Source organism: Primulina huaijiensis, chromosome 16 (genome assembly GCF_012295235.1).
Source record: "Primulina huaijiensis isolate GDHJ02 chromosome 16, ASM1229523v2, whole genome shotgun sequence".
NCBI lineage: Eukaryota > Viridiplantae > Streptophyta > Magnoliopsida > Lamiales > Gesneriaceae > Primulina > Primulina huaijiensis.
This window is the reverse complement of record NC_133321.1, coordinates 2,656,546-2,673,250: the sequence shown is the minus strand read 5'-3', so window position 1 is coordinate 2,673,250 and position 16,705 is coordinate 2,656,546. Positions and strand designations below refer to the sequence as shown.

General features: G+C 31.4%; 3 protein-coding genes across 4 annotated transcripts; 2 read left to right on the top strand and 1 right to left on the bottom strand.

Annotated features, from left to right (window-relative positions):
* Nucleotides 1–4,065, top strand: LOC140962028 (probable pectinesterase 29). Its single transcript, XM_073420871.1, has 5 exons — nucleotides 1–362; nucleotides 481–640; nucleotides 725–940; nucleotides 2,836–3,080; nucleotides 3,713–4,065. Exons 1-5 carry the CDS (start codon nucleotides 121–123, stop codon nucleotides 3,894–3,896), a joined length of 1,047 nt encoding a protein of 348 aa, XP_073276972.1. The 5' UTR covers nucleotides 1–120; the 3' UTR covers nucleotides 3,897–4,065.
* A 4,125-nt stretch (nucleotides 4,066–8,190) lies between these two features.
* Nucleotides 8,191–12,616, top strand: LOC140962029 (probable pectinesterase 29). Its single transcript, XM_073420872.1, has 5 exons — nucleotides 8,191–8,355; nucleotides 8,823–8,982; nucleotides 9,562–9,774; nucleotides 11,942–12,189; nucleotides 12,346–12,616. The coding sequence occupies exons 1-5, from the start codon at nucleotides 8,213–8,215 to the stop codon at nucleotides 12,515–12,517; spliced, it is 936 nt and encodes a 311-aa protein (XP_073276973.1). The 5' UTR covers nucleotides 8,191–8,212; the 3' UTR covers nucleotides 12,518–12,616.
* A 126-nt stretch (nucleotides 12,617–12,742) lies between these two features.
* Nucleotides 12,743–15,412, bottom strand: LOC140962027 (receptor like protein kinase S.2). Of its 2 annotated transcripts, XM_073420870.1 has the most exons (2): nucleotides 14,110–15,412; nucleotides 12,743–13,953 (listed from the first exon to the last, which is right to left on the bottom strand). In XM_073420870.1, the coding sequence occupies exons 1-2, from the start codon at nucleotides 15,317–15,319 to the stop codon at nucleotides 12,842–12,844; spliced, it is 2,322 nt and encodes a 773-aa protein (XP_073276971.1). In that variant the 5' UTR covers nucleotides 15,320–15,412; the 3' UTR covers nucleotides 12,743–12,841. The 2 variants fall into 2 exon arrangements, with proteins under 2 accessions (XP_073276971.1, XP_073276970.1); XM_073420869.1 differs by having other exon boundaries at nucleotides 12,743–15,412.
* Between the last annotated feature and the right edge of the window lie 1,293 nt (nucleotides 15,413–16,705).

The following is a 16,705-nucleotide window of genomic DNA, read 5'->3' as shown; positions in this document are numbered from 1 at the left end:
TTTGTGCACATAATTTACTCCACATTGCAAGAGGCGAGAATTGAGTTATTTATTCAATCCCCTTCCTCTTCCCACACGATCTTCTTTATTTTCTTGTGCTAAATTTCTCCCAAAAAAAAAATGTCACGTTTTCAATTGATTTTGTGTGTTTTTATTGCCCTTTTCTTAGTTCTTCCAATTTGTTATTCTAAGTCACAAAGAAATCATCAACAGTATCACCATAAAAATGGTGTGAAGTTCCCAACAATTTATGTCGATCCCTCCGGGAATGGCCATTACAAGACCATTCAAGCAGCCATCGATTCGGTCCCGTCGAACAACCAGAATTGGACCTGTATTTACATCAAACAAGGCACGTATAGGTAATGAATGAGCAGAAATTAAGTGTTGTTTTTTCAATTCAAGATTTGAATTATGCATGCCGGATTCGAATAGTATAAAATTCGTATTTTTTTTTATTATTTTTCTTTTTTGATGTAGGGAGAAAGTTCATATCCCTTTCGATAAACCATTCATATACCTAAAAGGTGAAGGGAAGCGAAAAACTAGCGTGATTTGGGGCGATTACGATTCTATCGCGACGAGTGCTACGTTCACTTCTCAGGCAGACAACATTGTTGTCAAAAGCATAACATTTGTTGTAAGAAAAAGTCGTTATATACGGAAGTTTTTTTTTTTTTTTCATGAGACTAGACATCTTATTTTACGCTATCAAATTTCGCAGAATTCTCACAACTACCCTCCTACGGGTGGTTCGGGTAACCAGAGGAGGGCAGCCGTCGCGGCGACGATAGAGGGCGACAAATCGGTCTTTTACCGGTGTGGATTTGTGGGATTGCAGGATACACTGTGGGATGTTCAAGGAAGACATTACTTCAAATTGTGCACTATTCAAGGAGCTGTTGATTTCATCTTTGGGTCTGGCCAATCACTTTACGAGGTACCAAAGGAAAAGGGAAAAAAATGACCATTTACGTCTATAGGGCTTAAAATTCATCTTTTGGTTAGAAAATTTATCATTTTACGGATAAAATAAGTTTCATTTACCAATTAAAAAAAAGGTTTTACATATGACACCATAGTAAAAGAAATTGATATTTTTTCACTGAATTTGTAGTTCGAACCTTACAATGTGTTTGGCTGTATGAAAAATGGGATTTGGAATTGTACATATTTGGAATTGGAAACCATTTTGGTGTTTTTCTAAGATTTAAAATGTAATTTGGAATTTATTTTGAAAATTTAAAAAATAATATTTCTTATATTAAAAAAATATGTATTACTTATTTTTTATTAATAATATTTCTATAAAAACTTATATCTGTTTTACCGGAAAAAAAATTATTTTAGCATANTTAAGTAATTTATTTAAATCTAATAATAAAAATAATTTTATTGTTTTTAAAACTCAAATCCCATGAAATCTCATAAAATCCTATGAAATCCTACCAATTTTTTTTAAAGGAAATCCAATCAATTATCAATCTCATTTTGACATCTCATCTTACCAAATTCTGAAATGGTATTTGCAATTCCAACTCCCATAAAATTTCATCCAATTCCATTTTCCTAAACACATTGTTAATATTAAAATATATATATATATATGGAAATGTGTAATTAGTGTGTTTTTTGTTTTAATGTTTTCCTTTTTTCCAATTTGATTTCCCCTAATGAAATGTGCTTTTTTATTATTATTATTATTATATTTGCCAAGATAATTTGATTTCTCTTTCCTTTTTTATGCAAATTGAAATTATTACGAAAATTAAATACTGAAAACTTTAATGTGTATCCGTCAGGCATTGTCATAATGATTTTGACTATTTGTTACGTGCCCAAAACTTTGATGGTTTTATTGAAATATCGTAAATTCTTGATATAACAAAAAATTATCCAATCCAAGCAAAAGATAATAAAGAACATGAATAACAAAATCAAGGGCAAAATACTTACTTGGCGACAATAGATCTGAGTATAACAAGTACAACATAGGATATCAAAATCAGACACGACTCACCAAATCGACAAGGCTTAACTCGAAAAAATCAAGTTTGGACTTAGGATTTTCGAGTTCGGGTAAGATCAGGTTAGACCCGATAGCTGACCCGAAAATATGATCGGGTTGGGTTGGGTTCGGGTCAACCTGAGTCAATATTTTAATTTTTTAAAAAAATATAATTAATAAATGTTGTCTACGTTTTTATATATTATATGTCTGAAAAAATATTTATTGTCTATTTATATCATAAATTTTCATAATTTAATTTAATATTTATTTTGAACATTTTTTATTTTTTAAACAATTGTTTATTTGATTTGGTAAATATACTTTATTTTTCTACTATTAGACTTTCAAATTTAAATCATATATATGAAAGATATTTTGTGTTTAAATTAAAATATTATTATTATTTGAATTTTATTTAATTTTCTTTAAAAAATTTTAAACAAATTCAAAATCGGATTGATCATGTTGATCGGTTTGATTCAAGTTCGGATTCGAGTTGAGAGTTTTTGGGTTGGTTTGGGTTCCCATCCAATCTATCCGAATTGACAACCCTATACCAACGCGTATAGTATAATAAAAATAATATATATTATTAGTTTGAAAGAGAATTTTATCATCGGTCCCCACATATCCTGACTATTATTTTTGGTTCAGTTGGTTTACCACTCGAAAATGTTTGCTCTTCTCCATTTTATATCATATCTATACGTTTTTTTTCACCAATTTGACGAGAAATCACTATATTTATCATTGTATTACAATTGTTTAGAGTCCAAAAATTCCCTTTCACTTTTTTTTTTTTTAAAAAATTGATGTTTGTGTAGAGATGTACTATATCAGTAACAGCAGGAGTTCTAAATGGAGCACCTGGCTACATCACTGCTCAAGGAAGATCTAGCCCAATAGAGACGAATGGGTTCGTTTTCAAAGATTGCAACATAATCGGCAATGGAAAGACATATTTAGGGAGACCGTGGAGAGGGTTTGCTAGGGTTCTTTTTTACAACACTTCCATGTCTCAGATCGTCGTCCCCGAAGGATGGGATGCTTGGTTCTCCGTCGGCCGCGAGTAAGATTTAACTAAGTTCTCTTCTTATGTACATATAGTATCCATCTCTGTTGTAGCATAGAAAATGGTTGGTCACTTTTCTCTGTCTCTATTGCTTGTTGTCGAAATCGTTTGGCAAAGTTATATGTGCTTAATATTAACTACTTAATGGAAGAGGGATCAAAACGTTTTTTTGTTCTCAAGCAACTTGAAAATGTAAGAAAAAATTGCTCATATCAAAAGAAGAATAAACATGTAAGAAATGGTCACAGTCATAAGCCTGCATTTTTTACAAGCGATACACGCGCCACACCAACTTTAGAAAATTGAGACATGTATACACCTCTTCTTTTGACTGTCGAGTAGCAGTGATTGAGGTCCCTGATCACACACTTCATAAGAATAAAAATATATGATCTACGATGATAGTTGAGTGCTTAGAATGCTTCAATCGAAGGAAAGATAAATACTTACAAAGTATTTGATGACTAGAGATAACACTCTATCCTCTTCAACATATTGTTTATCATGTTTATAGATATGTAGAAACATAATTTTGTGAGAAAAATCTAACAAAAAAACCTTTAAAGATTTTATTTTTATTTTTATTTTCGATTGGATGAAATATTGATCATACATGGAAATATTTTCAGGTACCAATTGACCTATGCTGAGTATAATTGCCACGGTTTAGGAGCAAACACTACGAGCAGAGTGAAATGGGCCAACAATATGAACATAAATATGTTGAGAAAATTTGCCACATTATCATTCATTGATGATGAAGGTTGGTTCAAGGATGGGAAGTTTAAAATGTTTGTACCTTCGCTTAAGTAAGTTGTACCATCAAAGGGCCTGGAGAATGCAGTTATTTGACATTTAAGAAAGATCGAAAACCTATTATATTTCTTTCTTTTTTGAGAACATATCTTGTTGTGCATTATTATGCACAAATTGATCTTAATTAAAATATGGGAAAATATTTGTATTTCCCTTTGTAGCTTTTATGACATAGCTGTTGGATATTTGTTAAGTTTTTTTTTTTTTTTTTAACAATTATGGCTTTTTATTCTTTGGTTTATTATATGATTCATTGAGTTATTATGCTTTACAATGGCCACATATACAAATGATCATGGAATCTTGATTTTTCATAGTATGATTTGTTGTAATGGGATATTTTCTTTCACTGAAATTTCAGTAATACAAAGTATAATGTATTTCAAATGATATATAATTATTTGACGAACTTGAAATTCTTCATAATTAACATAAAATACTATATGAACATGTGAGACGTGCATTTAAAGTTTATGATCTTATTTCTCTATGTATCAAAAATACATTTGAAATTCATCAATCCAAACCAAACCTTGTGTTGAATTTGGTTTGATGGATTTGAAGCTGAGGATTTAATATTCATACCCACTTGATAATGAATTTCAAATCGAGTCATTGTGATGGATTTCGAATTCATCATAACATAGAGTTATTCCAAATCATTCCTTCAAATCCAAATCCCTCAATCCAAATACAACTTTAGAGTAAACATAGTAGTTTAAGTAATAAGGCAATAAAAAATTACTAGTGAGAAAATAAAGCCTTGAGAGCTATTTGAATCAGGAATATTTGCAAAAAATTCTTCTTTTAAGAATTGATTAAATTTATAAATTATTAAAAAATGAGAAAAATAAGAAGTGGGTAAAAACATAAGTTAAGAGCTAATTTTTTTTTAAGGTGGGGTTTTTGGTAAATTATTCAATCTAATACAAATTTTTTAATAAATTATCAAAGAGTAGGTCTCATGCGAGATAGGTCGACCCGGTTCACATATACAATGAAAAGTCATGCTTTTGACGTTAAAAGTAAAGTGCTTGTCGAGTTTTGGTGGTGAAGAAAGCGTAGATATAATGCAAGATTAGATTAACTTGTGTTATGTGTTATCAACTTCTAATAACATTTACATAATGATTTCTCATTATCAAACTCATTATCAAAACTTCTATGTTGTATTTTCAAATTTTGATAATATATTACTTAATTAAATAACAATTATTTAATTAATAAATTTTATATTTTTCTAAAATATCCATTGAGCAATTTGACTTGGTAAATCAACATTATAATAAATTTTTCATGTGTACTAATTAATTTTTTTTAGGATTATAGATTCGTTATATTTCCAATCGACGATCAGACTGTGTCGATATTATAAAGGTACATAACTCTTTAGTATGGAGGAAAAATAAAAAATTTTAAGGCCAAAATTCATTGTTCAATATTTGGCATCTGCCTACTTTGGAACTTCTTTAATAAATTAGGCACGTGCACTCCGCACTTGCACTCTACTCACTAAATTACCCATCAAGCTAACTACTACAACTTCCAAATATGAAATCTACATATAAACTCATTTATAAGAAATATATTTGGTCTGCATCAAACTTAATCATCAAATTCAATTCCATTAATTCGATTATCTCAATGGGAACACATAATTAAATATTTGTGTGATCCTCAATAATTCAGGGATACAGCTAGCTGTAGGTTCACAACTTCATGTGATTCAGAACGATATTTTTCCTTTTTCGGGTTTACCCTAATTAGCCTCATTCGTTTCATCAACCATTTCATCAAGAACGTCTGAACTCACATCCGATTGCACTTATCGGATCATAGTAAAAGCATCTAGTAAAATCGTCTCATGATTTCATATGTATCACCGATAGTGCCTGTATATCTCGAGAGTTGCAAATGAATTCGATAACGATGTGATGTATCTTTAAGTAATCATAGTGACATCGTGCGTTAAACTAAGAATTTTTTTTCCTCAAAATACGACTCATACTCTGGCCAGAGATTCCTTAGACTATTAACTCATTGTATCATATAGGATATCCACACCTGTAGGTAAACGATGAATCATATACTACAATGAATCAAATTTTACGTATGTCGAAACTACACAAAACTTCGCCACCCGATGATTTTCGGAGAGTCGGTAATCGAATCAAAGTGAAGCAGTATTACGCAAAGTCTCTATGTTGTTCCTGATTAAAAGAATAATGATGTACAACCATAAGCGCGCACTTATCCACTCGATAAGTGATAACCTCTCGAAAGGTCCGAATGAGAGTTATTTAATGCAATCATCATATGATCACTAATCTATATAATTGGACGTCTTCATACCCATACAAATGAAACTTGACGTTAACATAAAAAATGATAGGTTCGAGCTCGAATAACATTTTTCTTATGAGACGGTCTCATAAGAGTTTTTCCTAATATTAAAAATATCTTTATTAAAATGATGATAAACATAAAATTATATTTTTTATGTACATTAATTACTCATATTGGATATAACAATTGAAATGTGACGTTTGAGATGTTTTACGATTTAAATATTTGAATTGTATATAAAGAGATAAGCTTTCAGTTCTACGCATATTTTCATGTACATTCTTATATGGGTATGCTCAATATATTTGAATTCTCATTTTTTAGTAATATACATTTTGATTTACCAATAAAAAAATATAAAAGAAAACGTGCTGGTTGAGAAAATAAAAATCAGCTTCAATTTTTTATCAACATGCGTTAATCTCACTTCGAATTTCACTATCATTTGATTTTATTAATGCGATGTTTATACTATAAGGTTAAATATGTCATACAATATATTTTTTAATATTTGCTTGGTCTAATTTTTCATTTTTATTTTAAATCATCTCAATGTCTTCATTATAAAACCAGTAACCACGCAAGTAATCGTGATTGTGATCTTTTATGAAGTTTTTCAGTTTTGGGTGATTTTGTAAGAAAAGGACATGAACTCTTATTGAGTCGAATGATTTGTGGATCATGGCAAGAAAAAATTGGAAAAAAGTTTGCACAAAAAACAAATTAAGTGTTAAAAAAAATGCAAATTAAGGGAACTTTCGGAGTAGATGTGTTCATCGGTCGGTTCGGTTTAGTTTTCGGTTTTTTATTTCGATTTTCGATTTTACAAATATATAATCCGATATCCAGACTATTTTTCTTTGGTTCTATTCGATTTTCTACCAAAATGGTTCGGTTATTCCGGCCGGTTATTTCGGTTTTGATACAATTATTTAAATTAATAAGATAAATATATTGTAAAATATAATATGTTATCTTTTTACATGATTTCTTAGTAAAACATTTAAATATAAAGTCTAAATGAAATACATAAATAACAATCAACTAAATATTATTCAAAATAATTCATCATTCACTGATATCATCTCAAAAAATATATAATAAAAATAAAATTATTAATTTAATGAAATTTCGGTTTTTTCGGTCGTTACGGTTTTGACATGTATAATCCGAAACCGAACCAAATAAATTTCGTTTTAATATTTATATCTGAATTATAAAATTCGGTTTTCGGTCCGATTCAATGTTCGGTTTAGATTTTTGGTTTTTTCGATTTTATCCGAAGTTTGAACACCCCTATTTCGGAGGACTCAAAAAGGATTTACCAAAAATGTTACTATTGAGTAGTGCTATCACTTAATATATATAGCATAGATATATTTCCATGAATATCTTGTAACTTACATATTTTTTAAGTGACATTTCCATATTCAACTTTCTAAAACTTACATTTATGTTTATTAAATAATTTAATGCAAATTATAGTTACGGTTGACTCAAGTGTTACGAAGACCACATAGGGTAACTAAATGCTAACATTTTAATTAAGATACAAATGAAATTAATTCATAGTTATATTATATACTACCTTTTCAAAAATAATAATAATATTAATTCACCATTAATTAATTCCCTGTTGAAATATAATCTTAGCTAAGCTTCTTAATATATATATTTTTTTATTACACTAAGCTGCTTAATACTTAAAACTAACGTATGAATGAAACTGAGGGGGTAAGAAAGAGGAAATCTTTTATTAATCAATTAATTACATATTTATTTGAAAAAACCCTTGAAGTCCACTCTTTAAATCACTTTCCTTTATATGTCACAGACCATAAATTTATTTTACATTTGGTAAAATAAAATTTAAAAAAATGGGTGGGAAAATTTCACAGCAAGTATTTATGCTGGTGAATTTTTTTATGTGCTTTGTGCTCTCAAATTGCGAGTTTCAAGAAAGATTAATGAGGAAATTATTGGGTGAAAGAACAATTTATGTGGATCCATCGAGCCATTCATGCTTTACAACTATCCAAGCAGCCATCGATTCCGTCCCATCGAACAATAAGGATTGGATTTTGATCTCCATCAAGGCTGGAACATACAAGTAAGATCGATAATTATTCCGGTTGCACTTTCGTATAAATTTCGGCGTAAAATATATCGATTCAATGCAATTATATCATGTATAATCCATGATCACTTAGCATAAGTTATACAAGTCGAGGGAGATTATCGCTTTGTTAAACAAAATGCCAGTTCTTCGCTTTCGATTTCGATTTTAGAACAGTCTTGTGAATCATGTAATTCTTTGCCAAGATTACTGAAAACCCGGATTCGTTTGTTCCTTGTTTTGTTATTGAATAATGAGCAAAACAGATCTCGACCCATTCACTTCTCTTGAACGTAAGAGGTTTTGGTCTGGTCTCCCTCTTTTGAATGGTTCGATAGCACGCCTAGTGCCGTCGTTTATTAAACAAAATTACCTAAAAATCTGAAAAATGTCAGTTTCAACTTTGATTTTACTAGGATTTTAGGGTTTATAGTTGTGTTTTTTTTTTTTTGTTGATGCAGTGAACAAGTTGTAATTCCTGGTGACAAACCATTTATCCATCTGAAAGGAGAAGGAATGGGGAGAACCAATGTCGTGTGGGAAGCTCATCAATATATGTTGAACACTTCAACTTTTGGTTCGATTGCCGATAATATTGTGGTTTCTGGGATTACTTTTATGGTACAATCTTCGATTTATTATCGTTAAAAAAAAAAAAACAAACAAATCTTTAATTCCGATATATTGAGCCAAAATATCCAGTTGGGATATTTTTGAAATCTTTTTTTTTTTTTGGAAAAAAGATTGATATTATCTTTAATCAAGTAGTGTCCTCTTAATCATTATATTTTAATAAAAAATGAAATAATAATCAGAATGGTAATTAATCGTGTAGGCAAAAACTTGTGTGAGACGGTCTCACGGGTCGTATTTGTGAGACGGATCTCTTATTTGGGTTATCCATGAAAAAGTATCACTTTTTATGCTAAGAGTATTACTTTTTATTGTGAATATGGGTAGGGTTGACCCGTCTCACAGATTAATATTCGTGAGACGGTCTCACATGAGACCCACTCGTATGTGTATGTGAATAATTTTGTTTTATAAAGTATATTTTCCAAAAATTTGTGGGCTCACAAATTTCTTGGAGAAAATATAACTCAAGGTCCTTTCCAATGGAAGTAATAATTAAACAGTTAAGTGAAATTGTGTTTTCCAGAATAAAAGTTACTTAATTTGACTTTCTGCCTTGTTGTACAGAATTCTTACAATTACCCTCCGAACGAGAATAAGAATCCGGTGAAGCCTGCGGTGGCAGCTATGATCTCCGGCGACAAATCCGCCTTTTACGAGTGTAGTTTCTTGGGGTACCAAGACACTTTGTTGGATGATAAGGGAAGACATTATTTCAAGCGTTGCAAGATTGAAGGATCCACTGATTTCATCTTTGGAAGTGGTCAATCCATTTATGAGGTAATTAATAATTAATCGAAAAAATTCTTTTAATTAAACAAATAATATATAAGGAAATAATAATGATTATTTAGTGATGAAAGAAAATTAAATAATGGTTCCTCACAAATTTAAATAGAGAAAATATACATTTTGTTCTATGTTTAATTTTGAATTTTAATCCACAAAAATTTCAAATTTTAGTTTTGATTTAACACAAATACTTTGGTGAGACAATTTTACGAATTAATTTTGTGATACAGATATCCTATTTAGATCACCCATGAAAAATTTTTATTTTTTATACCAAAATTATCACTTTTTATTGTAAATATAGGCATAGTTGATTCGTCTCACATATCGTCTCACAAAAAACCTAATAGCTTAATGACTCTTGGTTTTTTGTTATTTTGGTTCAACTGTTGATATTACACCGGACATGTCAATAATTCAAGATATGGCTACAGTTTTTTTCAGCTACATGTTAGCATTTCCCAATGTCTCTTGGAAAAAATCAAAGTTAGTACACCAAAATCAACATGTGAAGACTTTATGAATCAAAATCCAAAAAAAAAAATTAATGAACATGTGGCTGAAAAAAACTGTTAAAAAGAATGAATTCCTTAATTCTAATTATGACTCTTATCCGATTCGCTTTTGAGTTTTAGTCATAATTAAATTAAGAAACTCGACCCACTTTAAAATAGGAATTTAATTCAAATTAAATAATTAATCTTATTATTTCTCAAATAATTACTCCGATTAATTTTATAAAAAATCTTATAAAAATTATTTATCAAGCTCATTATAAGGATATAATCTTTAGATTTTTTTAACATATAAATTACTTTAGTACAAAAAAATTATACGAAAACATACTAATTTATTGAGTAGAGTAGGTCTCTTGTGAGACGGTCTCACGAATCTTTATCTGTGAGACGAGTCAATCTTACCAATATTCACAATAAAAAATAATACTCTTAGCATAAAAAATAATACTTTTTCATGGATGACCCAAATAAGAGATCCGTCTCACAAAATACGACCCGTGAGACCGTCTCACACAAGTTTTTGCCTATTGAGTATGTTTCTTGTGAGACGATCTCACGAATCATTAATCATGAGACAGACCAACCGTGCTCATATTTGAAATAAAAAGTAATATTTTTGACATAAAATTATTTTTCATGAGTGATTCAAATATAATATTTATCTCACAAAATTAACAGTTAAGATCGTCTCAAGAAAGTTTTTGTATATTTTATTGCACACTATGATACAGGATTACTAGCACATAAACAAACATGATTACTATGAAAGTAAAGACTTCACTAAATACTTTTTTACAATTTTTCTTTTTGATCAAATATTTTTAAAAAAACTAATCTCCTAAAATTGTGAAAGTCCATAAAACCTTAAATAACAAAACAAATCAAATATTTTGAAGTAAAAAACGAAATCAAAATATACTTTACTTTAAAATTAAAAACGTAAATATTTTTATCGAATTAAATAAAAACAAAATATAGACGGATCTCATATCAAATCCGACCTATTAAAAAATATAATTTTTTTACAAAATATTACTTTTGACTCTATGTATTGATGAAATTGATCAATCTCACAGGTATAGATATGTGAGACTGTTTCATATTAGACATACTCTTATTTATATTAAATAAATATTTTTATTTAGAAAAAATGCATTTTATATACACAATCTATGCTGAAATACACACACACACACAAATACATAGACGTGCGCACTCATATGTACGTACTATGTGCGTGTGTGTATCATGCGTAATTACATAAATTTTGTTTTAATTTTTAAATTAACCTCTCAAATTTTGACCCTCGTTGGATTAATTTGTCATTATTTTTTTAAAAAAATTATTTAAAGTATATAGCACATTGATAAGAGTGAATATTGTATATCATAATTTTGGTAAATTTATTAAAATCACTAATTTTTATTTTTTTGCGACGATGAAACCTGTAATTGTTATTTTTTTGTATATTTGATAAATTTTCGGGCTGCACTTGGATAAAATCATTATTCCTGATTTAAAGGAATCGATTTAAATTGTAGAACAAAAATACCATATGCTATTTTTTTTTTTTTTAAAAAAAAAATCCCATATATTATTGTATAATTGTCACTAATAATTGAATATTTTGGTTGTAGCAATGTGTGATATCAGTGAATGGAGGAGTTGCAAACCCTGATTCAATAAGTTACATAGCTGCAAATGCAAGATCAAGTGAAAATGATAGCAGTGGATTCGTATTCAAACGTTGTAATGTGACAGGAACTGGTACAACATACTTGGGAAGAGCTTGGAAATCCTATTCAAGGGTTATATATTCCAACTCTTTTCTCTCGGACAATGTCATTCCTCAAGGTTGGGATGCTTGGGACTTCGTCGGCCAGGAGTAAGAAATATCCATCTTCACCCTAAATTTTGTGTATATCCGTATCTGTTGACGATGTTTTACCCTGAATTGTACGTGTGTCTTTGCATGTTATCGGGCATTTTTATTTACATCTTTAAAAAAAACTCACACGAGACCATCTCACATATTAACTAGGAATCGTTTAACCTTCGCTGAGTATGAATGCAACGGATCGGGATCCGATAAATCGAACCGAGTCAAGTGGGAAAAGAACCTAAGTCCAATGGAGTACCTCTCATTCACAAGCTATGCTTACATAGACACAGATGGGTGGATACAGAAACTACCCCTCAATGTACTGGACTAATCGAATTGCAGACGCTGCTTTGTTCGACTTCCACGAAAATCGGTTGGCCTTCTTTCCTTTGCTTTGTACCTAGGAACTACGTAGATTGTCTTTTTGTTTTCTTCTTTTCTAGGAAAATAGAGGGCACAGATGATTGTGTGTCAAGAATATGTCAATGCTCTTCAATTTTTTGTTAAATTTTTCTGCTTATGGTTGATGTTTTTGGTACCAACTTAATCCATCAAAGCCCTGAGAACCATAAAATTTTCTTATATTACAAAAGTAAAAGAACAAAAACACACTTCAACTTTGTTACAAAATGACCCAATACAACCAAGGGAAAGATCATTGTATTCCAAGAGATTGAATTCTTCTAATGAGACATAAAGAAGACTCGTTTCTTCGTCTCCATTCTTCCTTTTTCTCCTTCTTCCTATCCGCCTCCACAAACCACTGATCGTGACCGTCCAATATGCTTACAATTTGCCTCATGCTCGGTCTGAACTCTGGATTAGAACTCGTGCACGCGATTCCTAGTTTCATTAGCCTCACCAGTTCCCTTTCATTGTATTGTGCATCCAGCTTCCAATCAACAAAATCTCTGTATGGCCTTTTCCGGGCCTCGAATTGATGCACTCTGTCTGCCAAAAGAACATCACGCCGCCTAAAGTCGACTGCCATTTTTCCACTGATCACCTCAAGGAGAACGATCCCAAAGCTGTAAACATCAGCCATTGTCGTTGCTTCACCTGAGTCCATGTATTCTGGTGACATGTACCCAAATATCCCACGGACTGAAGTTTTCTTATCGACACCTACGTGATGGCCATGTTCGTTTCTTGTTAAGAACTCGGCTAGAGCAAAGGAACCTAGTCGTGGGTTCATATCCGGATCAAGAAACACTGCAGAAGATGTGATGTTTTTGTGGATCACTCGTTCATCCCATTCTTCATGAAGGTAGTAAATGGCTGAAGCCAGTGATTTGATCACGCTGTAACGTTGATTCCAATTCAAGATCAAATTATTTCTTTTGGGTTCATGGTGGAAAATAATGTTGCTCAGAAGTCGGGACGCAGAGTAATCATAAACGACCAGCATCTCCCCTTGCTCGGTGCACCATCCCCGGAGTTGTATCAGGTTTCTGTGGCGTAATCTTCCCAAGTTTTGGAATTCATTCGCAAATCTACTTCTTAATGCAGGGCAAGTCTTCATGCCCAATCGTTTCACCAAAATGTGGTGACCGTTGTCAAGAAAACCATAGTATGCTGTCCCAAAGTCCACTTCTGCTACCCTATGTGAGTCAGAGAAATTGCTTGTTGCTAAGATGATCTCCTCGTATGTAAAGATTCTTGGAGTTTCGACGACAGGAAAAGTTTTTTGGGGGCTACACTTACTACCCGATGAAGCAATACCTCCAGCCTCGGGTTCAGCAGTCATGTAAATGGTTTCGGCGTTAGCTGTGACAAAGTTCGATGAGTGAAAAGCAGTTGTGCTACTGCTGGTGGTACTCGATTTTGAAACATTTGAGTTCGAGTCCATGCTCGTGCTAATCGAGGACGACAAAGAAATGTATAAAGGGTATGACCGAAATGATGGAAGATCAGGTAATGTACCGTATACATTGCCTGAGAGAGCTTCCACCACCCATTTCATATTAGGCCTCGAATTCGGGTCATGAAACGTGGACATTAGCCCGATTTTTATGCAACGTTCTATGTCTGATTGAGCAAAATCCTTGTCCGGAATTCTAGCATCCCCTGCTTGAAGCAGGGCACCCTCATCAGAAAGTCTTCTTATCCAATCAAGCAAAATGATCTGATCATCAGGGTAAGTCAAATCCACCGCACGTCGACCCGAAACAATCTCCAACACGACAATACCGAAGCTGAAAACATCGGACTTAGCCGTGGCCACACTTCTCTTCTGAAAGCTCTCTGGAGGCAAGTAGCCTATCGTCCCTCCAACTCTAGTCGTTTCCACAAGCCGGAACTGCCTATCTTTAAACACCGGTGGCGTCTTTGGCTCGTGTTCGACGTTGTGTTCGAGCCACCGAGCGAGGCCAAAGTCGCCTAACCGTGCATTGAAATGGGAGTCGAGCATGACGTTACTAGCCTTCACGTCCCGATGTATGATCTGAGTTTCGAGCTGTTGATGGAGATAATTTAAGGCAGCTGCTAATCCATGGACTATTTTCCTTCTTCTGTTCCACGTAAGTGGTGGCGACGCCGCATCCAAACTTTCCGGCCGTCTGAAGAGTACTCGGTCGAGGCTCCGGTTCGGCATGTATTCATAAACAAGAAGAAGCTCCTCTTCATGAATACACCATCCTCGCAGCTTGACAAGATTCCGGTGACGGAGATGGGCCACAGCCATCAGCTCCGCAGTGAACGTCTTCTCAAACCGCTCCCCTCTCTCCGCCAGGCATTTCACGGCCACCACCGTGCCATCGCTCGGTAAAACCGCCCTGTAAACTCGGCCGAATCCTCCACTTCCGAGCACTTCCTTCTCGCTGAATCCATTGGAACCTATAAACAGCTCAGAATAGCTGAAAATTCTTGGGTTTTCGCCACCCATTTTTTCTTGAATTTGCACGCCTTCTGCATCGACAAACAGGCCGGAGTACTGTTTCTTCTGAAATTCTTGATGAGAAATACGTGTCCATTTGGATCTGTATAGGCGGTGGAGTGATTGACGGAGAAAATCAAGAATTAAAAGGCCGCAGTTGCGATCGGATGACTGCTTTGGTGCGGCTTTCTGGACTTTTTTGTGATCAAGTTCTTCAAATTCAGTGGGTAAGATGAAGCAAAAGCCTTTCAACTGCATGATTTAATTCGTATCAAGAACTTGGATCGAATAATTTTAGACGATTTTTGCATAGAAATGGGTGCATAGTTTCGTTCTAATGGGAAGGTCTTGACATTTAATTTGCATATTTATACATGATGAATAGGAAAAACAATGGACATTTATTTAACACAAATTCTTTCTTACAACTAGTTATTATGCGTGTGTACAATCTTTTTTGTTATTATCGATGGATTAAAGTAAAATTTGACAAATTATGGAGGGACTAAATTGATATTTGAATTATTGAAATAAAAATAAATAAAAATAAAATTGTGTGTTGAAATTAAAACAAAAAACAAAAGTGTAATATTAATACCATATAAGGGTAAAATTAGAAAAAAAAAGTTGGTGTCCTCTCTAGGTAGTTATTATCATGTCCTCACACTTAATATAATAGTATAGATTAAATTTTGTTATCAAAATATCATTTTTCAATGTTAATATAAATATAGTAGTTTTATTTAATGAATTGATCTCACAAAAAATTTACTTTATCTTATTAATTTCCACAAAAATAAAATAATTTGATTGATAAATTTTTAAAAAAATTATTCATATGTAAATTAATAATTTATCTATTGTATTTAATTAATATAAAATATTTGAATGAATGTATATACTACTAAAATTTAACATATTTTACTACATTTAATAAAATGTGAATTAATATATTGAAATATAAAAAGTTAAATAATTTTGAATTAATAAAAAATGGTAGAATTATAAAATAAAAAATATTATATTACTTTATATTTGGAAACTTCTATAAGTATCAAATATCCACTGCTCTTTATATTTTTATTATTATGATATGAAAGTCAATTCCTAGACTTCTAGATGTAATTTTTTTTCCAAAAAAGATAGAGATGAGATATTAATGAATTTAAATTTCAAGAAATAATAAATAATTTTAATTTAGAAATATATAAATATTTTATAAAAAAATTCTAGTCGTACAAAAAATATATTGTGATTTATAACAATGGCATCGATCATAGAATGATGCAAACCAGTGACGTGCGCGGTGATAATTTATCGTGAACTAATAATGTGGTGATATTTAAGAATTTAATTATATATCAATGATTATGGAATTTAATTACAAATAATCTCATTAATAAAATAATTGAATTCGAATATTGTGAATTCTTTTGATAAAATTTAAAGTTTGCAAATTTAGAAAAATTAGTTGCTTGAATATTAGTTTAGCGTTATTTAAAACTAAAAACAATATTTTGCAACAAACTATAATATAAAGATTGATTTTAGGTATTTTAATCAATATTGAGATTTAAGGAATTTAAAATGCCTAAATATTTGAATTTAGAATTTTAGTTGAATTTAAATGGTTATGAATTTGAT